The 25547-nt window shown below is 41.9% G+C and overlaps 3 protein-coding genes across 5 annotated transcripts; all 3 read left to right on the top strand.

Moving 5' to 3' along the window:
* Window positions 1-1430: 1430 nt before the first annotated feature.
* LOC131139268 (cAMP-responsive element modulator-like) lies at window positions 1431-9801 on the top strand. Of its 3 annotated transcripts, none has more exons than XM_058088698.1 (8): window positions 1431-1566; window positions 4064-4180; window positions 4476-4538; window positions 4628-4701; window positions 4766-4905; window positions 5017-5187; window positions 8473-8632; window positions 8742-9801. In XM_058088698.1, the coding sequence occupies exons 2-8, from the start codon at window positions 4073-4075 to the stop codon at window positions 8884-8886; spliced, it is 861 nt and encodes a 286-aa protein (XP_057944681.1). In that variant the 5' UTR covers window positions 1431-1566; window positions 4064-4072; the 3' UTR covers window positions 8887-9801. The 3 variants fall into 3 exon arrangements, with proteins under 3 accessions (XP_057944681.1, XP_057944670.1, XP_057944691.1); XM_058088687.1 differs by having other exon boundaries at window positions 1436-1575; XM_058088708.1 differs by lacking the exons at window positions 1431-1566; window positions 4064-4180; window positions 4476-4538; ... (1 more) ...; window positions 4766-4905; window positions 5017-5187 and adding an exon at window positions 6108-6313.
* Window positions 9802-11175: 1374 nt separating this feature from the next.
* LOC131098682 (cyclin-Y-like) lies at window positions 11176-19213 on the top strand. The gene is made up of 11 exons (XM_058046022.1): window positions 11176-11284; window positions 11333-11530; window positions 12335-12409; window positions 13746-13780; window positions 13857-13954; window positions 14035-14070; window positions 14159-14216; window positions 14290-14409; window positions 15949-16115; window positions 16186-16348; window positions 17577-19213. The coding sequence occupies exons 1-11, from the start codon at window positions 11176-11178 to the stop codon at window positions 17691-17693; spliced, it is 1176 nt and encodes a 391-aa protein (XP_057902005.1). The 3' UTR covers window positions 17694-19213.
* LOC131097124 (gap junction gamma-1 protein-like) lies at window positions 19001-24313 on the top strand. Its single transcript, XM_058045893.1, has 2 exons — window positions 19001-19073; window positions 23406-24313. The coding sequence occupies exons 1-2, from the start codon at window positions 19016-19018 to the stop codon at window positions 24311-24313; spliced, it is 966 nt and encodes a 321-aa protein (XP_057901876.1). The 5' UTR covers window positions 19001-19015.
* The last annotated feature ends 1234 nt before the right edge of the window (window positions 24314-25547 follow it).

Below are 25547 nucleotides of genomic sequence, written 5' to 3'. Positions count from 1 at the left end.
TTTTTTACAAATTTTGTATAGAAAAATATATTTTTTTAAAAATTAAAAAATTTAAAAAATAAACTTTTAAAAATAAAAAGATATTGGAGGACAGTGGAATGTTTTATCAGAGCTTTTCTTGTGGAAACCCAGAATCAAAACACTGAAAAAGTGTAGGCTATAGCAGAAGCAAAAGCATTGAAGACAGTTTATTTATTTATTTATTTTCTGTTTTTAATGTTAAACCTGATGCGGCCCAGCCTCACCCAGGCCCTACCTCCAGTGGCCCCCAGATAAATTGAGTTTGAGACCCCTGATTTAAAGTCTCCAAGTAGCCTAACATGTTTTTGGGATGTACCCATGCAAGCACAAATCCAGATCACTGGACTGTGAGGCAGATGAGGCCACCATGTATGGTGGTTATGTATGGCCCGTTCGGGGGAATATGTGGGATTCTATCAGTTGTGTGCACTGCTTGTCAATAAAGTAAACAGTCATATGTGAAACTCAACAAATAACATTTGGTTGATGGAATTACATACAATAATCTTACATTTAATATTGTGTGGGGAAAAAAGCTAGATTATCTAGTTAACCAGGTAAAGGAGGATTATAATTTCCAATTATTCCAGTCCACTTCAGACAAAAACTGGACCAACATATGAAGAAAATATTAATGAATTTGGTGTACAGAGCTCAAGTTATTAATTAAGTTAAATGATGTCGTAATATACTTGAAATGAATCCAGCTACATCTGTGAACCAAACTCTCTGGTGTTCATTTGAATTAATAATTTTCATTTTTCGTCTGTTACTGTCGGTTTGATGCTTTGAAATAATTTTTTTTTATTATTATAGTTCATTCTTGTGGTTGTGATTGTTCGTATCGTCATCATCATTGCTGTTCTAATGTCTTCTATATTGTTTTGTGTGGATATTTGTTTCTTGGGGCGGCGTGAAGCTGGATTGGGATGGAAGTGTTTTTTTTCACCTGTCCTTTGTTAATAAATAATACAAATATTAAAATTAAAAAGAAATTATTTTATAATATATTATATTATGTATTATATTTTATAATTTTACGTTTCAACACAAACAAGTACAATGGTCCTAATATAGACAGCTTTGCGGGATCTCGCAAAAAATCGTGTTTTTTTATTATTTTATTTCTTTTTCTTCATGTCCCCTCCGGGGTTCGGTACGATTGGATTGTCTGTGATCTTTAATTTCACTGACAAAAGCAACACTACCACAAACACCACGTACCGACCGTACAAAAAGTACAATGACTTACATTTTACTGTCATATTTTTATATAAAGAGAGATTTTACCTAAAATGTCTCTCAGCATTCACAAACAGTCGTCGGAACAAAAGTTTAGAAGCTTCTGGACATGTCGACGCCGAGCAGAGCGAACCCGGAAGTAATCGGTCATGGCAGTGAACTGTCTTGGTTCCGGTGCTGCGTGTGTACTCTCTGTCCTTAAAGCGGCTGGTCCTGCGGGGCGCAGCCAGTGGATGATCCTCGCTGACGTGGAGCGACGCCATCCTGCCGCCCCGTCACTGTGACGACGAGCTCGACGTGAAAGTAAGTTCGGTAAGTCACGACAGCGATGTCACGGTCACGCTCGGCGCTCATGCATGTGTACGTTCACGCAAAATACAGCGAGATAGTTTTTAATGGAAAAAACTCTTCCTGAAGACGAATGAGCGCAACAAGTTTAGAGAGGGGAGAAGTGGCCTCAGATGACTCAGTTCGCTTCACTTTTTATGTCAAGTTGAACAACGTGACGTCAGGGCCGACAGGCCGGAAGTTGCACCTTCAAACTAAATTACTCTAAAACCTTTTTCATGTTTTCCACATTTAAGAAAAGGTTTATACAAAATATGTTTACATTCTGTTACCGAGAACAGATAAGTTGATTTGCTAAAATGTATTTTGTAGTGCTAGGGGGTTGGTACATAATTCCCCCCAGGAATTATTCATGTTCATTCAAAGTTTGATGGTCTGCCCCAGACTCCCATTCCCCGGTGCTTCAATTTCTTCATTATTTATCAGGCATTGAGGTCACTTAAAATGTGTCATCATCTTGTCATCATCGGCTGGTGTATGGAGGAATTGGTAGCCCAAATTTCCACCAAGAACAATCCCCAAAATATTTTTTATATCCAAACAACTTTCCTTCTGGTGAGCTGCAGTATCATAAGAAAATTTAAAACATTTTTTCTAACCTTCTAAGCTTCCTTTAGAAATGTTTAAGGGTAACTATTATGCTAATTGTCTGGCCCCAAGCAGCTACACACGATAACCCACGCAAAAAGATCTTCCAGAATCTCCACCTATCCCAGCTGTTAAACTGTCTTTTAATTTATTAAACCTACAAACCGCCTCCGGGCACGCCCACTCTGCTGTGATTGGTCGCACTCGCAAGCGTTCCCGAAGACTTCTGGACTACTGCCGAACCGCACTTTCTAATTTTGTCATTATGGGAGTTGATAAATGAATAAACCCTTTGGAAAGCGACTTGAAAAGTGGTTAGGAACTACTGGTAGTTTTTTGCGGGACTATCCGTGTTTAAAAAAAACTCAAGTAGACCACTGGCTGGTATTGGAAAAAGGCTATTGGCAACTCCAGACGTCGATAAGCTTGTAATTTGCACCCGGCCCCCTGTATGCACACTCTATATTGCTACAAAGACAACCGATGACGGCATCAGGCGTTAGCAACAATCTGGCAGATAGTCCAGCTGTTCCCAAAACACTCCCATATTTTTATCTTGCTGGCTCAGAATCATCAACTCCAACCACTTCTGCCTGATACCTGACGCTGTAGGCCAGGGGTCTCAAACTCAATTTACCTGGGGGCCACTGGAGGTAGGGTCTGGGCAAGGCTGGGCCGCATCAGGTTTTCCCAAAAAAAAAAAAAAAAAACGCATTTATTAAAAACAGAAAAATATACAAACGTTTTCAGTGCTTTGGTTCCGATTTTCTACAATAAAAGCTCTGATAAAACATTCCACTGTTCTCAAATATCTTAATTTTTATTTTTCTGCACAAAATAAGATGAAAAATAAATGAACAAATCAAGAATAAAGAAAATCAATCAGTAATAAATAAATATAATAATAATAATAATAAAACGGCAAATAATAAAAACTTAAGAAACCACATATAGTTGGTGGGTAGACAAATTATTTTTTTCAGATTAAAATGAACAAAGCATTATTAGAGCCCTGTAGACATGACAAAACACGACTATAGTCACATTTATACTCTTTTTATTTACAACATATTGCGCAACCGCAGGGTCTTGAGACACATGCTAACTCGCAAACTGGAGAGCTAGCGACCTAAACGGTAGCCTTCAAGTTACTTCCTTTAAACTTAAATAGCCAAAAACTTACCACTTCCACACGGATAGGGAGGATAACTATTAACAGTTATTTAACCTTTAACATGAACATTAATCAAACGTAATAATTTTTTCTGGGTACATGATACCATACAGCATCCATATCAAACTTGCGCGGGCCGCACTAACATTAAACTTTCATATCAAGGCGGGGGCCTCAAACTAGTGCCCTGTGGGCCACATATGGCCTGCGGGGCGCGTGTTTGAGACCCCTGCTGAAGGCAATTTGGCTGTGCCTCATACCTGAGCAAACACATCCTGGAAGAAGCCAATGCTCTGACAAAGCTGTGTAGCGAGGTCGGGGGGATGGGTGTTTTAGCGGGGTAATCGCTCACTGTGCTCACTGTGACGTAACAAAGAGCCAGTGTTGGAAAAAACTCTCTGAAAGCGAGCGTACAACTTCTTTCACAGCTCACTTCCTTTGGTACCGTTTAAACACGGGAAAACAACATTCTAACTACATTTATAGATCAGAAAAGTGGAAGAAAACTCCACAATATAAGCAACATAAAAAATATGTTTGGGGAGGAGTGTGGGCCCAGCTGTTTTATGTTCTGAAGGGAGGCTCACTTTGGGATTTCCTGTTTTATATCATTGAATCAAATAAACATCCAGCAGTTTGATTTCAGAAAGAAAAAAAATTCATAGTGTGTCCCTACATGTTTGTCCTCAGAGGTGAGCCATGATGGACGACTCGTCCCTGCTGGACGACAGCGTGAACGACTCATTCTCAGACCAGGAAGAGGAGGAGGATGAGGAGGAGAACCAGGATGGAGCATCACCTTCCCAAGTAAGCACAATTTAAACTCAGTAAACACTGTTGGGTTTTACAAGTAACACCAACATTTTACCAATGAATGGTCTTTTAAAATGTTCACTTTGTATGTTCGGGTTGTTGCTGCACATTTGCCACATTTCAAGGTGTTGTAGCGTGGCCTAAGAATGCTAATGTGCTAACAACAAAGCAATTCACACTGTACTGTCATGTTCCTGGTGGCCATTGTTTCTATAGAAGTTTAAAACAGACCTTCATCCACTTGCTGTCGACTCACTAGCTGAGGTTCTTTCTTCTGATGTGTCTTCAGGTTTCTCCCAGCAGGAGGACTCAGACCTCAGTCATCCAGTCACCACAAGCTCCAACCGCTGAGGTAAGAACACCTGAAGTGAGTCATTCCATAGTCTGAGGTCATGGTAGATGATGATGATCTCCCCTCTGAAATAATAAACATATCGTCAGGTGACGTCTGGTCACAAGTCAGTAGGGGACACTCACAAGAGACGGGAGCTCCTCTCCAGACGTCCATCTTATCGGTGAGAACATTGAACATCGCCACCAGTGATAACGTTCTCATCACCTAACTCTCCTTTTCCATAGGAAAATCCTCAAAGAGCTCTCATCGGATTCTACCGCCGTTGCCAAAATTGACGAGGAGCAGGCGGAGGAGGAGGCGGCGGTAGCAAGCGTGGATTCTTCCTCCACGCCGACCATCTACCAGACCAGCTCAGGACAATACAGTCAGTGTATTGTCAGAGTAATGATACCACCACGCTAAAATATACCGACTGCTCCTCGGAGCTAATTGGTAGCCGTCAACATCCACTTCGGTGACGCCACCTCTTCCGCAGTTGCCATCGCTCAGCATGGAACCATTCAGCTGAGTGGCCCCGGAGCCGAGGCCCTTCAGGGGGCCCAATCGCTGACCCCGCAGCCTGGGGCTGCCATCCTGCAGTGTGCCGCCTCACCAGGCGACGCCCCCCAGCAGTTCTTCATCCAGGGAGGACAGATGCTCATTCAAGGTAATTACTACTATTATTATTATTATTATTATTAATAATAATTAACAAGGGCTGCACGGCGGTCAAGTGGTTAGCGCGCAGACCTCACAGCTAGGAGACCAGGGTTCAATTCCACTCTCAGCCATCTCTGTGTGGAGTTTGCATGTTCTCCCCGTGCATGCGTGGGTTTTCTCCGGGTACTCCGGTTTCCTCCCACATTCCAAAAACATGCTAGGTTAATTGGCCACTCCAAATTGTCCATAGGTATGAATGTGAGTGTGAATGGTTGTTTGTCTATATGTGCCCTGTGATTGACTGGCCACCAGTCCAGGGTGTACCCCGCCTCTCGCCCGAAGACAGCTGGGATAGGCTCCAGCACCCCCACGACCCTCATGAGGATAAGCGGTAGAAAATGAATGAATAATTAACAATGACATATTATTATATTACATATTCATGTCTTGTTTTGTTTGTGTTTTCCTTCTAACTTCATTAGGTACACAATTTAATGATATCCAATATAAAAATGTGCCTTTACAAGCATAATAATGTTCAGTTTTTAGGTATTAATATGTTTTCATTGTGCTGTATCATACAGCTTATATTATTATATCCCATAACAACTTACTCATTTACTCCATACTGCTGCACGAAGTAAATATACAAATAAAAAGCAAAAGGAAGTAGAAAACAATAAGTAAAATATAAAATTAAAAAGTTTAGAAATTGGTTGACACGAGTAACTCAAAGGTTCATGCTCTGACATTAGCCCCGCCTCCTTCTGTAGAACCAGCCAATCAGAGCTGCCTGTTGTTTGTCGAGGTTCTCCAGTTGCGTCATCGCTTCTAAAAATACAACCCTTTCCCTCCCCCTCGTGAGCGGTGGGGTGAGTGTGAGGGGGCGTGGCTTTACCCCAGCGCGTCTTTACTGACTTCAGCGGCCGGTGGTGCCGTCACGATGACGTCAATGCCGGTAATTGTAATCCCGCAGCCAAGTTGACGGTCCAGACGGGAGGAAAGCCGCGAGGCGTCACTTGGACTTTTAGCCGGGAAGAGAACCACTGCGGACGGAGGTGCCTGTAGAATAGTTACTGTTCTGGATCACTGGAGCGCTAACATGGCCGTCACGGGGGATGAGACCGAGTCAGGTAAAGTTTAATCACGACACGCTCAACAACTTCTTCGTGTTTTTTTCAGTTTTAGTTATTATTTGTCCGGTTGTTGCGCGCTGTTGTAGCCACCTAGCATATTTAGCATCGTAGCAGCTTTACAAACTACTTCTTTAAATTACATATTTTGTGTGCGGTTGTGCTGATGTGTTTACGGATACTAGTTAATGAACTAGCGAGTTAACCAGGACATTGCTGGTTGGGGAGGTTAGTGGCGACAAAAAAAGGGGAAGTTGTTCGGAGTGTTTTTCGCTCGGCTGGCAGCAAGTGAATGAGAATCAGGCAGGATGGAGGGGGTGGGGGCGGGGGGGTATATGCTGCTTTGACGTCACTACGGTTTCCTGGAACGCAGCACGGACAGACGGGAGGGAATGCAGAGAGGCGAGTGAGACGCACTCGCTGACGTCAGCACCGCCGCCTGCTATCGATGTGTGCGGAGGAAGTGAGAGGACAAGCAGGCGAGACAAAGAAAAGTTGTCAGCATGTTAAACTCAAATGGCAAGACTCAACAAAACGGCGGACTCGTCCATTTAAGAACTTTCTGGAAAAAAACACCAAGTTTAACAATAAACCGAAAAGTCACCTTGCCAACTAATTAGCCTCAATGGCTGAAATGAAGCTTCTCATCTTTGCAGTATGTGTACAGTATTGTTTTGCTGTCCGTTGGTTAGCAATTAAACGTAACTGATTTCCATAAAACTATTTTACAGAAGAGAGTTGCATGGTGAGAATCTGGGTAAAGGTGCAGCTACAAGTATGTGCCGAGTATTTACTCTGTGAATGTAATGTATTCATTCATTTATTTGCTACCGCTTTTCCTCTCGAGGGTTGCGGGGGGTGCTGGAGCCTATCCCAGCTGTCTTCGGGCGAGAGGCGGGGTACACCCTGGACTGGTGGCCAGCCAATCACAGGGCACATATAGCATGAACCTTTGAGTTACTTGTGTCAAACAATTTCTAAACTTTTTATTTTATATTTTACTTATTGTTTTCTACTTCCTTTTGCTTTTTATTTGTATATTTACTTCGTGCAGCAGTATGGAGTAAATGAGTAAGTTATTATGGGATATAATAATATAAGCTGTATGATACAGCACAATGAAAACATATTAACAGCTAAAAACTGAACATTATTATGCTTGTAAAGGAACATTTTTATATTGGATATCATTGAATTGTGTACCTAATGAAGTTAGAAGAAAAACACAAACAAAACAAGACATGACTATGTAATATAATAATATGTCATTGTTAATTATTCATTCATTTTCTACCGCTTATCCTCACGAGGGTCGCGGGGTGCTGGAGCTTATCCCAGCTGTCTTCGGGCGAGAGGTGGGGTACACCCTGGACTGGTGGCCAGCCAATCACAGGGCACATATAGACAAACAACCATTCACACTCACATTCATACCTATGGACAATTTGGAGTGGCCAATTAACCTAGCATGTTTTTGGAATGTGGGAGGAAACCGGAGTACCCGGAGAAAACCCACGCATGCACGGGGAGAACATGCAAACTCCACACAGAGATGGCAGAGAGTGGAATTGAACCTTAGTCTCCTAGCTGTGAGGTCTGTCAGCCCAATGTAATGTATAAAGTACCCAAATGAATGTAGTATATTTTACTGCTGAGAGTAGTGAGTAGATGCCTGCCTAGTTGCAGTTTTGCATATTTTCCCGTTTCTTTTCTCTTCTTTAAATCGTACATCTAAAAGTTGATTTAATGGTAACTTAAAGAGAGCAGTTTGAGTGCCACAGCTATTAAACCACCAGAGGGTGCTGTCTCAAGTCAATTCACTCAACATTTAACAGCTGAAAGATGTTTTGACAAGATGCAACTGCACATTTGGAAGTACTATACTGCATAATGTAATTCTTGGACTGTAACAACTGCGGACATTGGGGAACTCCTGTACTGCATGTGCAGCACACATATACAACAGCGGAAATGAAACAGGAAGTAGTTTTTCAGCTTACAAATACACATGTAAAGCTACGTACATTAAAAAAGTAAAGTTTTGTGGCTCATCTTGCTAGTATTCAAATATAAGCGCTTGCCTCCAATCGCATGATATGTAATAAAGGTAGAGAAATTGGACTATACCGCCTTTATAAAGTTGCACTCTGTATCCACAGCCGCCACAGGAGACATCCCCGCCTACCAGCTCCGCTCACCCAACACAGGCTTGGGCCACAGCATCGTGATGGCACCGTCGCCGAGCGCCACGCAGAGCCCGTCATCCCATCACGCCGAGGAGATCACACGCAAGAGGGAAGTGCGGCTCATGAAAAACAGGTAGAAAGTCCTCAGTCAGCACAGACACGTTTGGAGTGCAAGCCGGGCCGCAAGTTGGCGCCTTCCATTAATGACATCCCTAAACACCAACCCTTCTCATCTTCTCCAGGGAGGCAGCTCGGGAGTGCCGCAGGAAAAAGAAAGAGTACGTGAAATGTCTGGAAAACCGAGTGGCCGTGCTGGAGAACCAAAACAAGACGCTGATCGAGGAGCTCAAGGCTCTGAAGGACATTTACTGCCACAAGGCGGAGTAAGCATGCGGGCGCTCCCGCCCGCCTGCCCGCCCGCCGTCTGCTGCCCATCAAAACCGCAGTGATTGCGTCTGCTCGCTCAGGCCTTCCTCATGCTGCATCCCGTCCCCATCCCGTGTGTCCCGGGAACGCCAAGAACGATCCACAGCTCAACAATTCTCTTCATTGTCTCACGTGGCTTTTTTTCACACAGAGGAACTGAAAAAGCGTCACACACGCTACTGTCGCACGGTGTGAGTCAACACAGGAGACGCTCAGGAACGTCACATGGCACCCAAACGCACCTTTTCTGTCATTTCCACTTTTTTGGCAATTTTGTGTGTCACACCACTGATGTGATGCCAAGAGACAAGAAGGAGCGAGAGTTCATTTTTAAAGCAGCAGTAAGGAATAATTGGCATTTATTTATGTTGGCCCCTACAGGTTTAAGCTGTGATTGAATTGAAAAGCCATTGTCGTTCATGCTACAGGAAGGTGCTGAACATGCATTTGTTATGCGACACCATCAGAAACTAAGCTAAGCTATTAGCTGTATGTGCTAAATGCTAACAGTATTAATGTGTGTTAAAAATAACATTGACCAGCTCTTAACAAAACACCACATGTCCAGGCTGGCCCACCAATATTGCCAAGCATTACCAAGCAGGTGATGTGGGGGTTGCCACGGTGACCAGAGGGCTGCCATTCGACCGGCGTAGCATTCTATCATGTTTGAAGCTGGTAACTTGAGCTTATTACGTATTGTCGCTTTAGTTAATAAAGTCCACTTGGCAGGTTGCAGTTGCTCAAACATTGCACAATCATCATCATCATCGAGGAAGTTTTATACTTTTTAAACAATACCACAGCCCCAATTCTCCTTTTGTACATTTATTGTGTTCCCTTGTGGTGTAAATAAAGTTGATTTTGTGGCCAGAGGGCGGCAGTGTGTTTGTGTGTGTAGACATGACGTTTTTGTTCCAGGGATCAAAGTTTGTTTCACCAGCCGCCGTCGTCCGAGTCCACTTCCTTGTTTGCATTGTCTTTGTGTAATAAAATATTCTAATTTCATGTTTCAAAGTCTTCCTTGAGTGTACGTAAATATGAATTAGAGCCATCTTATGGCGTCTATAGTGGCCCGTGATTGGCTGGCGACCAGTCAGGGTGTACCCCGCCTCTCGCCCGAAGTCAGCTGGGATAGGCTCCAGCATACCACCGCGATCCTAACGAGGATAAGGGGTACATGAAATGGATGCATGGATATTAGTACATATGCAGTACATATGTACTGTACTGTATACATACAAAGATAAAAATGTACTAATACGTTTCTTATTGTGTTGACTTTTAAGGTGTCAATTCACCAACATATTTGTACAACTCTGCTGTAAAGGTGAATAAACAGGTGTTATTTCCCCACAAAGGATGCTCGGAGTGGTTTCCCTGGCAACGAGGGAGCTGTAGCGTGGAATGGAAAATGCAGGAAATAAGTTTTTCTTGATGAAAATGAGACTTGCAGGCTTAATGAGGCGCACAGTCTTGCTATTTCCCTGCAACCTATGAAGCCACCAACGCACACCAGCACGTGTACGTCTATTCATTTGATAATTATGATGATATTTACTCACGATTTACTCTTAAAGAATAATATTGATATGAAGTCCACTACATTTATTAATTTTTTTTTTTCTCAAATATTTTGTTGGTTTTTCGACGAGCCTGTCCGGAGTGGAATTTTCCACTCACTCACTCACATGTTAACAGTCTGCCAGTTAGTCAATGTCGCCCTCAACTGGTCTATTACTGGTACTGCAGTTATACAGGACTGTATTGTACTGTTACAGTGTATACTGTACAGGAATCGTACAACTTAAAACCGTACTTTGTCATCATTCACATTTGAGATTACTTTTATTTTGAAATATAGCAGGAAGTTGGAAGATAAAAACAACAACATTTAAAGCCGTCTTAATAATGCTTAGTAATAGCAGTACCACTGTTTATATGTCAAATATAGCCACCAAGCCACAACTGGTGATATCATACGTGTTGGAGTTTGCGGCATGTAAAATAAATACATGCACTACCACGAACTCACCAACAGATGTCGCCATTTAACCAAGTTCTGGTGAAACAATTAAAGTGAGTAGCACATTACAGCTCAGTCTTACCACTCACTGCCATACACGTTGAAGTCAGTGAATGTAGAAACATATTGCTGATGCTATCCAACATAGACTATAATCTACTAAATTACCTTCAACACGTCGGTGAGCTCTGGGACAGAATCCACAGCTCCCAGAGTTATGGACCATGAAGATGCTTACAGAATCCTGTGGAAGGCCAAGGATCCTTTTGCTCCCTTCTCTGGATCACCAGTACCCACGGCTGCTGCTGCTGAGGACGGGCCGCCCTCGCTCCCGTGAGCCATGCTGATCGTCCAGGACTCCGTGGGTCCTGCGACCTCCAGTTTCAACGTACGGTGAGAAGAAGCCTTCAGGTTTTCTGAAGATGGGGGGCATGGCCTCTTGCTGTGTTCCCTCCACACCGAAGCTCCACAGGAAAGTTCACTCTCGACTGGAGGAGTACCGAGCGGAACCGGAACCGCCAGGACCGCAGGAGACTGAAAGTACCCTGCAACACATCAGCGACAGAGAGAATATGGATGGTAACGTGAACGCACCACTTCCTGTAATGTACTTCATATTTAGACACTCATTCGTATACAAAGATGTTGATGGATCCAAAACTAATTTAGTCTGAAGGGGGGGGGGGGGTCATCTGTCTTTTTTACAATGCTACCTGAATGGGTCACTTGACACCATCACTACCAACTGGTTCTGATCCATTTGGGAGGAAGGAAACAACATCTAGGCTGGAAACAGGAATCCTAAAACAGAGTCCTTAGTGAAATTAACATGGCGCTGGGAGGGTGGGGGCAATTGTGGACTCATTTGTGAGAAGGTGTGGGTGTGGGTATTCGTGTATTATTTACCAGCATCTCCTCTTTCAGCCACAGGCAGTCTTCATTAAAGTTTACTGGAGGAGGCAAAGGTTCCGAAATGTTACACCTGATAAAGTAAAACAACAACAATGAGGAGGTCTTCCACATCCAGAATGTCTATATAGTTTTCTGTGCGTTCATTTATTTGTGGTGCCCCCCCCCAAAAAATATTTGGACATAGCAAGAGGGGATCAGTGTTGCCAATGCAGCCACTACAAGTATTCAACCCCCTCTCAACAAGCCACAAATCCATTTTTTGGTCATGAACATGCGTCATGTTCAATTCCCTTTGACCTCACATTTGGTCGCAAATGCCTAATAATAATAAAAATTCCTGTAACCATACACATCAAACTGACATAATCTTCTCTCTGAAACTGATCACCGCCTGCAACCCCCACGCACCACAAATAAATTGCAGTCCTGCGAGAAACAACTGCTGTCATTCAGCACCTTTTGTCTCGGCAGAGTTGGACATGATGTTCAGTCCTGCAGATCATCCAAGAACCAGCACCATGTTCCTCAGCAAGTCCCTCAGTGATGGTGAGATGTCAGATTCAACTACAACTACAACTGCTTCTCTTTTCACTTACATAACGATGCTAAACGGAACAGAACCAAGCCAGCAGCCATATTGGAAAAAGTGATGCTGAGGCATAAAACGGTAAAAGTTATTTAACCCTTAGATGCATAAGTGGGTCAAAAATGACCCGGTCAGGTTGTTTTCTTGAAATATCTTTGTAATGAAAAATTGTTATCATTTCATATTCCTCAAAAATATGTTTTTGTTATCATGCCGCTCACATTGTTAACTTATCTTTTAAACATATTAAGAAATTTTTGTTTTTGTGTTACTACCCCAACCTTCCATAAGTGGGTCAAAAATGACCCGGTCAGGTTGTTTTCTTGAAATATCTTCGGAATGAAAAATTGTTATCATTTCATATTCCTCAAAAACATGTTTTGATATCATACCATTCACATTTTTAACTTATCTTTTATACATTTTAAGAATTTTTTGTTTTTGTGTTACTACCCCAACCTTCCATAAGTGGGTCAAAAATGACCCGGTCAGGTTGTTTTCTTGAAAAACCTTTGTAATGAAAAATTGTTATCATTTCATATTCCAGGTATTCCTCAAAAAACATGTTTTTGATATCATGCATTCACATTTTTAATTTATCTTTTATACATTTTAAGAATTTTTTTTTTGTGTTACTACCCCAACCTTCCATAAGTGGGTCAAAAATGACCCGGTCAGGTTGTTTTCTTGAAATATCTTTGTAATGAAAAATTGTTATAATTTCATATTCCAGGTATTCTTAAAAAATCATATTTTTGATATCATCCCATTCACATTTCTAACTTACCTTTATGCAACACACAATGGAACCTCACATTTTCTATTCTTGTACGGGGTCATTTTTTTTTCAAAGATGTAAAAAAGTGAAAAATGAAGATGTTTCTAACATGAAATCATTCTTGTGTGGTCCTAAATATAATACTAAATATCATACAAGTGATTATTCCTCACCAAAATGGCAAAATTGGCATAAAAACGCATTGATTCTAGTATGGGTCATTTTTGTCCACTTATGGAAGAGTGTAGGGTCCAGTCACTCGTGCATCTAAGGGTTAATTACATTTTCATCTCGCCTGGAGGATTGTTAAAAACCAACCATTAGACTCATTCTTCCTGTGTTTTTCGCCATGGCCCAAACCGGAACAATAATTAAGAGTCACAAACTGATTTTGTCTCCCTCTCGTGGTCAAATGACCTCACTGCATCCGCTTTTTGAGGCTTTCTCGAACATTGTCGAAGTTGTTGCGTTGTTGAAGTCAATTTAGTGACCAGGATGCCTTTGTTTTGTTTATGCAGTGACAGAAAAACAGAGGATACATTTTATACGTTATGTGAGTATCATCGTCATCACACGCTCATTGACGGCTATCGCTAGCACCCATGCTAGTTAATGTGTGTGTGTTTCAGTATGGTCCCATCACTAGGTGCAAGTACAGTTCCTGCTCCACCATCTTTCTTGATGAGAACACAGTCAGTAGGCCACACCTCAAATACACCATTAAATGGTACCAAAGTACACCAATAGAAATGTTTTTTTTTTTAATGTAAAAGTGATTCCTTTGAGCAAACGTGTGCCTTTTCACAGCGTGGCGCTGGCCATTTACTACCACATCAAAAACAGGTGAGGCGGTGCATGTGTTGGATTTGGACGTAAATGATGTGAATGATGTGAATGATGTGAATGACGTGAATGACATGTCTGCTTCCAGGGATGAAGCCGGAACGACGCCCCTGGACATTTTTGATGAGCGGCTTCATCCCCTTTCAGTGAGACATCCACTGCCACATTCTGCCACATGAGTTGTTTCTCTTAATCTTCCACCCACTCGCCCCCCCGCAGAGATCCCAAGTGCCGCCGGACTACAACCAGCGTGACCCGGAGCAGAGGCAGATCTATCGCTTTGTGCGTACGCTCTTCTCCGCCGCTCAGCTGGCCTCCGAGTGTGCCATCGTCACACTGGTACCATCACAGTAATACCATCTGTTACACAGGAAACTATTTGTTTGTCTTCTAAATTGCTACTGTTTAGCATTGCTAATTGACATGTGTGATACCAAGTTATGCAAACAACACTTAAACTTTCCTCTTGTGTTAGCTTTCTGGTATCATCTCTTATGTTAAAGGGTCGGTTTTGACCCATGTATTAAATCAGCTATAAAATACACTAAAAACAATAAGTTACCATCAAATTTGCTTCTCACAGGGCGGCACGGTGGACGAGTGGTTAGCGTGCAGACCTCACAGCTACGAGACCAGGGTTCAATTCCAGGGTTCATTTTCTACCGCTTATCCTCACAAGGGTCACAGGGGTGCTGGAGCCTATCCCAGCTGTCTTGGGGCGAGAGGCGGGGTACACCCTGGACTGGTGGCCAGCCAATCACAGGGCACATATAGACAAACAACCATTCACACTCACATTCATACCTATGGACAATTTGGAGTGGCCAATTAACCTAGCATGTTTTTGGAATGTGGGAGGAAACCGGAGTACCCGGAGAAAACCCACGCATGCACGGGGAGAACATGCAAACTCCACACAGAGATGGCCGAAGGTGGAATTGAACCCTGGTCTTCTAGCTGTGAGGTCTGCACGCTAATCACTCGTTCACCGTGCCGCCCCACCTCAAAAGAGTCATATTAATAAATTTAATTTTGTTCTTTTGCTATTACTGAGAACTATAGAACATATCTCTTAAATCAATTAGTTTTATTTATTTTCTCATTTTAGTATTAATCACTAAAGAAACATCTATGGTGTTGGGGTGAATTTTGACCCATATATATTAATGTCAAGAAAAGGTAGAAAAAGTTATTGTTTTCAGCAACCGAACTTTAGTACAAAGTGAAATGAAAAAGCAGAACAGGTCCAGATCTTGGTTCACTGTACTTCTTGCCATTCTTTCCATGATCCAAATTGTAAATGTGAAATCAGCCATCAGTCAAATGAGTGAATTCACCTCACATGTCTGGACATTGTTTTTCTGCTGGTATACTGGAAAATTGGTCAAAATGAGAATCCCCTGAAGCTTACATGATGAGAAGAGGAGCTGGTTGTCATTGTGTTGGCTAATTGTACACTTATGATTTCAGTTGTGGCTCAAAATATTGCTTTATAGTCATATTATTATAACCGGGTCGAAACTGACCCTAACAATACAGTGGTCATAATTTCAACCAGACCATTTTAAAATGTAGTAAAAATTATTTTTTCGGTTTTATTTTGTTGAAATAGAGTTTCCTGACAAAGTCAAAAAGCCTTGATGCAATAAACAAATGTTATGGGATTCTTTTTATGCATTAAAATGTAAAACGGGTCGGTGCAGACCCCAACACAAGAGGAGGGTTAACAAGCTAACTAACCATTGGAGATTGTGGAGAGAAGTTCATGCACACAAAAAGATGACTGATTGATGATGATTCTATATTAAGACAACGTTTCCCATCCATCATTCATTAGCGGTGGCCCGCTACTTCTTAGTGACGTATTGAAATGTGCAGGTGTACCTGGAGAGGCTGCTGGCGTATGCGGACATCTCCATGAGTCCAGGCACCTGGAAGAGGATGGTGCTGGGAGCCGTCCTGCTGGCTTCCAAAGTGTGGGATGACCAGGCCGTGTGGAACGTGGACTACTGTCAGATCCTGAAAGATATGGTGGTGGATGACATGTACGTAGGTGACATGCCTCATGTTGGTCACCGAGCCACACGTGATGACATGATGCCTTTTTCCCGCCAGGAATGAGCTAGAACGTCACTTCCTGGAGCTTCTGCAGTTCAACATCAATGTGCCTTCTAGCGTTTATGTCAAGTATTACTTTGACCTGCGCTCGCTCTCAGAGGCCAATGACCTCAGCATCCCCCTGGAGCCCCTCAGCCGCGACAAGGCCCGAAAACTGGAGGTGGGATAAACCATAGTAAGAATATTATATTTAGATGCATATCTGCATGCAATATTGTAATAAGACAACAACAACATGCTAACCAATTACAGACCTGCCAACCATGATTGGCAAGATGAAATGTTATGTATACATATGCGCTAATAACACTGCAATAACACACCAGTGACATTGTTAAGATGCTAATAAAACACTAACAGCATGCTAATATCTCCACCATACACTATTAACATGCCTGTAACACACTAATAACATGCTAATATCTTAATAGCACACCAATAATGCACCATTAACATTGTTACCATGTCAATAACACACTAATAACATGCTAATATCTCCATCATACACTATTAACATGCCTATAATACACTAATAACATGCTAATATCTTAATAGCACACCACTAATGCACTATTAACAATAGTTAATTAGATTGTTACGATGCCAACAACACACTGCTAATGCTAATATCTAAATAACACACCAATTATACAGTTAAGCCACAGCCACATGTAGCGGCCGCAGAAGTGGTCGGTGAAATGGAAAAGGCTTACCGCAAAGTTGTTTTCTTTAGTTTTGATTTGGAAAAAAGGGTTGTGAGCATGCCGCTTGTTGAGCAGCCACTGCAGGAGCCGCTTGTTGAGCAGCCACGGCAGGAGCCGCTGATTGCCTGCACCCGCTGGCCCTTTAGTGCTTCGTTGCAGCAACCACAGCCAATCAGGAGGGGATCTCACGTCAGCAGACCAAGTCATATGACTGCTCCTCATTAGGGTGGTGGCATGACGTAGGTTCCATGTTGAACTGAGGGAAGACGTTGTTGAGCTGTTGTGTGAAGGAGGTTGGGTCTGAGCAGGTTTGGTGGGTGGACCCGTCATGGTGTTTCATCCCTGCTGTGCCTCCCTGGCATTCCCGGATGTTCATTTCTTCTCCATCTACATGACCTCCAACCAGATGTCTGAGGGGGTACGCAAACTGTGAAAAGTTTGGGAACCAGGAACCTACGGCATTCCCACTCAGGGAACCGAGGAATGAAAGTGGCCTCATCAAGCAGCATGTTAGCAAGTTAAACCGTACCAGTGATATATTCAAATACAAAGCCAACAGCATCTATTTGGGAAAAAAGGCTCCACATTTTAAAATCTAATATTAAAACAACAACGGTGGTCCTGCGGGACCGTTTGAGCGAGAAGATCCCGTAACTGAAACTGCATTCCTACCTCCTCGTTCAGGCTATTTCCAGACTGTGTGACGACAGCTTCAAGGACGCGCGGCGAGCCGCCGGGAAACGCTCGGCTAGCGTGGACGACCTGTACGGAGTCACATGGGTCCCTGCCATCCTCTCCTGACACAGACTGACTGATGGCGTGCTGGACTCCATCTTGGATGTCAGGTCTCGTCGGGGGTACCGACCTACAATAAGATATCTGATCAGTTGAGGAGGTTTTGACTCAACAACCTCGCATAGACTTTCTAAAATCTTCCTCTGACATGCAAGAGAAGCACTTATTTCACTTTTCCATGGCAATATTTTAGTTGATTTGTTATGCTGAGTTGATGGGAGGGGCTTGTTTGATTTGTCGTTAGTGGCTTTAAAAAAAAAACAAAAAAACTCAAGGAGTTTGAGTCCTGACAAAATATGGCGACTCATCACTCATCACTCCTGCTATGGCTTCTTATTCTCTGGCAGAAGTGTGTATGAGCTGTTAGGAAGCAGAGTTATGATGCCATCTACTGTATGGAGTTGGAACAATAAGTTACAACAAGTCATTCATTCATTCATTTTCTACCGCTTTTTCCTCACAAGGGTCGTGGGGGGTGCTGGAGCCTATCCCAGCTGTCTCCGGGCGGGGTACACCCTGGACTGGTGGCCAGCCAATCACAGGGCACATATAGACAAACAACCATTCACACTCACGTTCATACCTATGGACAATTTGGAGTGGCCAATTAACCTAGCATGTTTTTGGAATGTGGGAGGAAACCGGAATACCCGGAGAAAACCCATGCATGCACGGGGAGAACATGCAAAGAGATGGCTGAGGGTGGAATTGAACCCTGGTCTCCTGTGAGGTCTGTGTGCTAACCACTAGACCGCCGTGCAGCCCTTCACAGACAGTCATTATGTGTTAATGAGGGATTCCAAACAGGCATTTGTGATGGCCACAAATAAATGTATGCAAAACACTATTTTTACAGATGGTGAAATGTAACAGGTTTCTGTGTTATTTTCACTCCAAGATGACTAAAAGATTGAATAATATTCTTGTCAAGTAGTTGTGGTGTGCCAGTTTGTTGTTTAATTACCTTGACTACATAATGATGACATCAATTTGATGATATAATGGTGTTATTTATTTCATATTTTGCTGCTGAGCCAAGATGAGAGCTATGTGGCCTTGGACATCTTTCAATTTATATTGAATGATGTCTAAGATGGTGTTCCATAAGCTGCCCTGTATGTTCGGCGGTCCTCCTCCAGAAGGTTGTACTGCTACCTTGTCATGCCAACAATGCTTTGAAGGCAGCGGGGTAAGAATAGCCACACACATGCAGGCCGTGGTCTCCTCACACGACAACACAAGTCAGCGGCCCAGGAGGAGTGCATCAGCGTAACTCCGGTCTGTTCCCAAAAAATATTCTGTGTTTTTTTGGGGTCCACACTGAAGCCATGGGGACGCTGTACGATCTGGTCTTCATCACCATCAGTTACAACGTGTCCTTCATTGGTGAGTCTCAATTTATTAGGGACACTTTGCACTGAAAGCCAATGAATCCCAATAAAGGGAACACAATACAATGAGATCCAATGAAAAAATATGCCTTGATTCAAATGAAATGTAACAATGTGTTTTTATTGTACTGTCTCTAAGACTGAACGTGAAGGTTAAAATAAACGTTAGTTTAATACCATCCTGGCAGTGCTGAACCTCAAAAGGTCAGCATTGTTGTCTTTGTAAGTTATTTTTTGTTGCAGTGAATCAATCAATCAGAGGTTGCCAAACTTTTTACAGTGGAGAAACCTTTCTTACATTTCACCTGAAGCCATGCAGCGCCTGTTCCTGCACACTTTATAGTATTATTAACTTCAAATATTGAACACAATTCATTGATTCATTCGTTTTATAGTCATTGCGGGTCCGGTATTTTGCATTAGCATAAAATTTGACATGGGTACTGATAAATAGATAGCAGTTTGTAGTGATGGAAATTTCGGCTCCTTTTATAGAGCTCTTATTGCTCCACTTACTAAAAAGAGCCAACTCTTTTGGCTACCAAGTGGCTCCTCGCATTTCGTGTTGTCCCAAATGAATTTATTACCAAATTATGTGGATTAATTAAGAGTTACTAATGTGAAAAATACATCATGGCAAATGTTTGCTATTTAAATAGATGTATTTAAATCCTCAACAGCTACATAAATATATATAAAATATATATTACATTATATATATGTATAATATAATGTAATATATATTTTATATATTTATTATATATATTATAATATTATATTTATAATATATATATATCATATATATAATATAATATGCATGGGTTTTCTCCGGGTACTCCGGTTTCCTCCCACATTCCAAAAACATGCTAGGTTAATTGGCCACTCCAAATTGTCCATAGGTATGAATGTGAGTGTGAATGGTTGTTTGTCTATATGTGCCCTGTGATTGGCTGGCCACCAGTCCAGGGTGTACCCCGCCTCTCACCTGAAGACAGCTGTGATAGGTTCCAGCACCCTCCGCGACCCTGGTGAGGATAAGCGGTAGAAAATGAATGAATGAATGAAAATACAAGACCCACCTCGATAACACGTTAAATCTCTGTGTGCATATTAGTATCTAGCTACAATCAAGAATCAAGAAAACAAACCAGAGTGCAAAACAAAAGATAAAGCAGCATCAAGGTAATATTTGTATCTGAACTGAAGATTGGTATTTAAAGACTCCTCCGGGCGTCCCTATGGCATCACACTCCAACAAAAAAAAGGCAAAGAAAAAAAAACATATCGGCTCTCAATTTGCTCCCCATGACACAAGCCGGCACCTGACATTCCCTTGAAAGAGCGTAGCGCCGATTCCTTTGTGTCAGACACTAGCGGTTTACTTGTTTTGATCGTGTCCATAATCTGTCTGGAATCTTTCCATGGTGTCCCAACTCTAAAAGAACCACTATGGCCTTCTTAATACTACTGTAGCAGAAACACAAAAATACACACAACCAAGGATGAAGCTTCATTTTCAGGTGATCTCCACTCACAGTAGCAGGTTTTCATTGCTGCGCCATTCTGAGATGAATTGGAACACAGCAACCAATAGAAATGAAAGCTGAAGCAATCTTAATGCACAAAATAATCAATGGAAATGTACTTGATGTTGATATGATGCACACAGAGCAATGATCAACTTGACACTCTGGCTCCTTCAGGTGCACTCGTAATTGTGAGTGTTAGGCGCTAATTGTTTTTTTCATTTTATTCACATACACCCTATGACAATTGACGTACCCCCGGGGGTACGCGTAACCCCCCTTTAGGAACCTAGGAATTAGACCATGTACATGTATATATATAAATATGTATATATATATATATATATATATATATATATATATATATATATATATATATATATATATATATATATATATATATATATATATATATATATATATATATATATATTAGGCTGCATCAAAAAACACAATTATTGAATTTTGATATGGCTGGGTACTAAAAGTGTTCAAATATATGTAGAAACAACACATACAAAATATTTTTCCAATACATGATTATTTAGGGGTGCCACCATAGATCTGTTTTTGTGGAATAAAGTGGTGAACAGTTCAATGGTTGCCATGGAGATTTGAGGTCAACAAAGACTGTTTTTGTTGGTATTTATACTCCTATTACATATTACTAGCAAATTTGCGGTTTTGTCTTTGTAATTTGAATGATTTGTAGTCATATTTAGTATTATTATATTTAGTGCTCATTGCTTCTACTGTAGCTAACATTAGCTAGCTACAGTTTGCTAATGACAGTTAGCTAATAGCTGAGCAAGCCTAACATCAACAACAGTAATATAGAGTAGACAGTATTGCTGATACCTCATATTTATTGAGAGTAGTACTGTAGTCCTACATAATCTGATATACACTTGTCCATTTATTATTTTAGTCTTCATTCCGCCTGATATCCTCAGCCGACCAAGTGTTGTGTCACTGGCTGCAAGGTTGAAGATGTCGCCAATGCAACAGGCTGCCCTCACTCGTGGCCTGGTCGCAGAGTCAGGCGGCGATTATACACATCTCTCTGTCTCCAATGCAACAGCTGACCGAGAATAGAATGGGCTATCAAGGCTGTGTTCAAAATAAGTCCGGTCAATGACTGTGCCGAGCGTGGCGTCAAACTCGCATCCGACTTTGTCGCAATGACCAGGAAGGAGCAGTACCTGCAAAATGTGCTGCAGGCAGTTGAACATGACCACAGCCAACAGCCAAACCTTTGTGGGTGCAAACGAAAGCTGATCCCTGAATTAGGAGGGTTACTCCTGGGTGGCAGGTGGGATGACAAATCTGGGGTTAGAGGCACTGGTGAGGTTCAGTTCAGATTTCATCTCTCCCTTGTGATGTTCCTCAGTGGAGAGGACTCTGGCACAATCGACTGAGTAATTAAGTTTGAAGTTTAGTTAATGTTCTTATCACTGTGAGTTTCTAGTTAGTTTGCCAGTAGAGAGAGTTTGTTACTTAAATGTGTTACTATTGCCCCTTGTGTTTACAATAAAAATAAATTTAATAAAAATTAAACTTTATATGTATGTCAAATATCCATCACTGCTACATAAAATTCAGGGTAAGGCCATGTGAACATGTCCCATTTACCACCAATCCTTTTTTTCAATAGGACAAATGAATGGAGAATCTTGAAAGTTGAATTCTTAGGAATACCCAATCTGCCCAAGAAAAATATATTTACTTTGATAACCCTATAGAAAATGATGCTGTATTAAATTTTATTGTACTCAACATTTCCAGGTCAACTTTTTTAGATTAGACAATTAGACTAGAAATTGCACATTTTCCGAAATTTTACAAAAGTTTATGTGTGAGGTGGCACCCCTAAATCTCAATGGATTTCCTCAAAACTTTGCAAAAGACATTTTTATGTTTAGAAAAAATGCAATGCCAGCCAAATTGATATTATTAAATTAAAATTTCCCATTCAAATTTGATGCACCCTAATATATATATATATATATATATATATACACACACACATATATATATATATATATGTATATATAATGGTGTCACGCTAACACAGTCATTTGAAACGTCTTCAAAGATCCTGAGGGTTATGGAACAAAAAACAAAAAAGAGGTAGGCCCAAATGAAGGTTGTTAGCGGTGCTGAGTGCAGTCCAATAACCATCAGATGGCATCTGCGAGAGAAGGGTTTAAAAAACAAACTATACTACAATAACTATATACTACTATAACTATACTACAAAGGCCTTGTCTCCTTCAGCACCACAAACTGCCCATTTAACAAGATACAGGAGCATATGCAGGAGCAGACATATTGCAAATATATTAATTTTAGTGCAATGATAAATGGGTCATAGTGCAAATAATGACGTGTATACAGATGAGTAAAGTCACATATGAGTGTATTGTATTGGGTTGTTAAATAAATAAATAAATATGTTTGAGGTAGTAACAGAGGCAGTGGGGGTGGCATCATGATCTGGGGTGCTTTTCCTTGGATGGAGCAATGAAGCTTTGGGTTGTGCAGGGGTGTCAAACAGCAGCTGGCTATGTGTAGCTGTACGCAGACGCAGGAGGCATCCCTCATGACTGAAGGCCCTTATCTGTGTGGTAAAGACTGAGTTTTCATCTGAACTTCTGGAACAAATGAATAGTGAAAACTGCAGTACCACTGTACAACAAACAATAGTTAAGTTAGTAGAGGTACAACGGTTGCGTTGGATCCAGGATAGTGTACTTAATGAAGTGTCCAGTGGGTGTGTACATGTGCTTTGTGTCCTTCAGGTAAATCGTGGTGGGTTCTGATGGTTCTGGGGCGTGTTCTGTTGCTGTGTGGCATTGCCTTGAGCCTCTTCTGGGACGAGCAGGAGAGCTTTGTGTGTAACAGCCTCCAGCCGGGCTGCTCGGTGGTCTGCTTTGACGTCTTGTCTCCGGTGTCTCTCCTGCGCCTCTGGCTCTTCCAGCTCATCCTGCTGTGCCTCCCTAACATCCTGTTCGCCACCTACGTCACCCACAAAATCACTCGTCGCTGCGGAGTACTGCACTGCAGCCTGAGTGGAGGGGTGCCAAGGTTCTACTGCTCCTACATCATGACCATCATTCTTCGGATCCTCCTAGAAGTGTCTTTCGGTGCAGGCCAGTTCTTCCTCTTCGGTTTGTCCATCCCAAAGAGCGTGCTGTGCTATGAGGCACCCTGCAGCTCAGGGGTGGAGTGCTACATCTCCAGGCCCACAGAGAAGACTCTGATGCTCCACCTGATGCTGGCCTTGGCCTCCTTGTCGATCATGTGGAGCCTGTTGGACCTGGCAGGTACCCTGAAGGCCATGCTGAGCTGGAGGAGAAAGATGGGACACGAGCTGAGCAAAGAAGAGCAAAGCAGCGTCCTCACAGCGTCGGTGGATGACACGGACGTGCTCCTGACCCAAAGAACCAGCCCCAGCGGAATCTCCAAAAACGGCCATAAGGAGGAAGCGTCACTTCCCAACGGACAACTCCAGAAGCTTCAAGACCACAGGGATGCAAAGACGGACAAGTCTGCTTTCTCCGTGATGCACTTTGTCCTCCACAACCATGTCAGACCACCCGTGTCTCCCTGCTCTGAGCCTGGCAGCAGACCTCCAACACCCAAAAAGCTAAGGAAGGTCACATCCAGTAGCAACTTGTCTCCCACAGACAAAAGAGCATGGGTTTGATGGCAACAAGATTTGTATTAATTGTATTATTATTATTCATTTGACATCTAAAGACTTATATTGACAAATATGAAACCAATAAAAAAATACCTTGGTATCAACTGGTATCACGGTCAGGTGGTGGTACATAAGACTATTAATTCATACAATACCAAAGACTGAATTATACGTCTTTTTGACACAATTGCACAATATTAGAAGTCACTCTCACTTTAAGTCATAAAAATGTCCATAAGATGGCAGAAGTGCATTTGATAAGAGCTTGGCGTGGATATTTTGCATGTATTTACACACTCGACAGCAAGGAGGATGTGGAAGAGCATGGAGGAGTGTAGCGTGCAAAAGGTTGCACACTGTATGGAAAATTCAACGTGTACACACACAGATTAGTTCCAAATTTGAAAGTTGTAAATAGTTCATGGTTTAGTTTCAGTTTATCCTGACTGTAATACGGTGTACAGCTGGGATAGGCTCCAGTATACCCCCGCGACCCTACAGAGGATAAGCGGAATAGAAAATTCATGTATAGTAATATATACAGTAGATAAATACAATATATTACTCACTGAGAGTAATGTGAGAGGTGATTTCACATTTACTATGAACAATGCAAAAACTCAACTGTTACCTCCCTAAACTAGACTTAGGGAGATACACAGTTATAATTTGGGAAATACACAATTATAATTTTACTACTCACTGCCAAATGTTCTCGACCTGAAACACATGAAAGAGCGGGAACAGTTGGTCGTCTCTCCAACACAGCAGTTTCTTTATTTCTCTTCTACGCAACTACAACCATCGAGCCATTCAAACATGCTCTGCTAATTGACAGGAAATAGCCATATTAAGATAATATATATATATATATATATATATAAGAAAAATATACATCAATTTTGTTCCTTCACCCATTCTTTTGTCTATCAAATTCACTTGCACCTAAAATGGGTGCTAAAGGCGGCCAGGCTTCGGTTCTCACTGCTAGGCCTGCATTAGCAAATATACACATGCATATACACATACTTTCTTTTCTCACATAAACAACTAACATACAGTACAGAGGCATCAAAAGTCACTCCACATGACTATACTACATATCGTGGTGTACTTAAAAACACTTCCTTTTCACCAAGCTGAAACACATGAAAGAGCGGGAACAGTTGGTCATCTCTCCAACACAGCAGTTGATTTATTTCTTTTCTACGCAACTACAACCCAACTACAGCTCTTT

This window comes from Doryrhamphus excisus, chromosome 1 (genome assembly GCF_030265055.1).
Source record: "Doryrhamphus excisus isolate RoL2022-K1 chromosome 1, RoL_Dexc_1.0, whole genome shotgun sequence".
NCBI lineage: Eukaryota > Metazoa > Chordata > Actinopteri > Syngnathiformes > Syngnathidae > Doryrhamphus > Doryrhamphus excisus.
The sequence above is the reverse complement of the archived record's forward strand: the minus strand, read 5'-3'. Positions and strand labels throughout refer to the sequence as shown.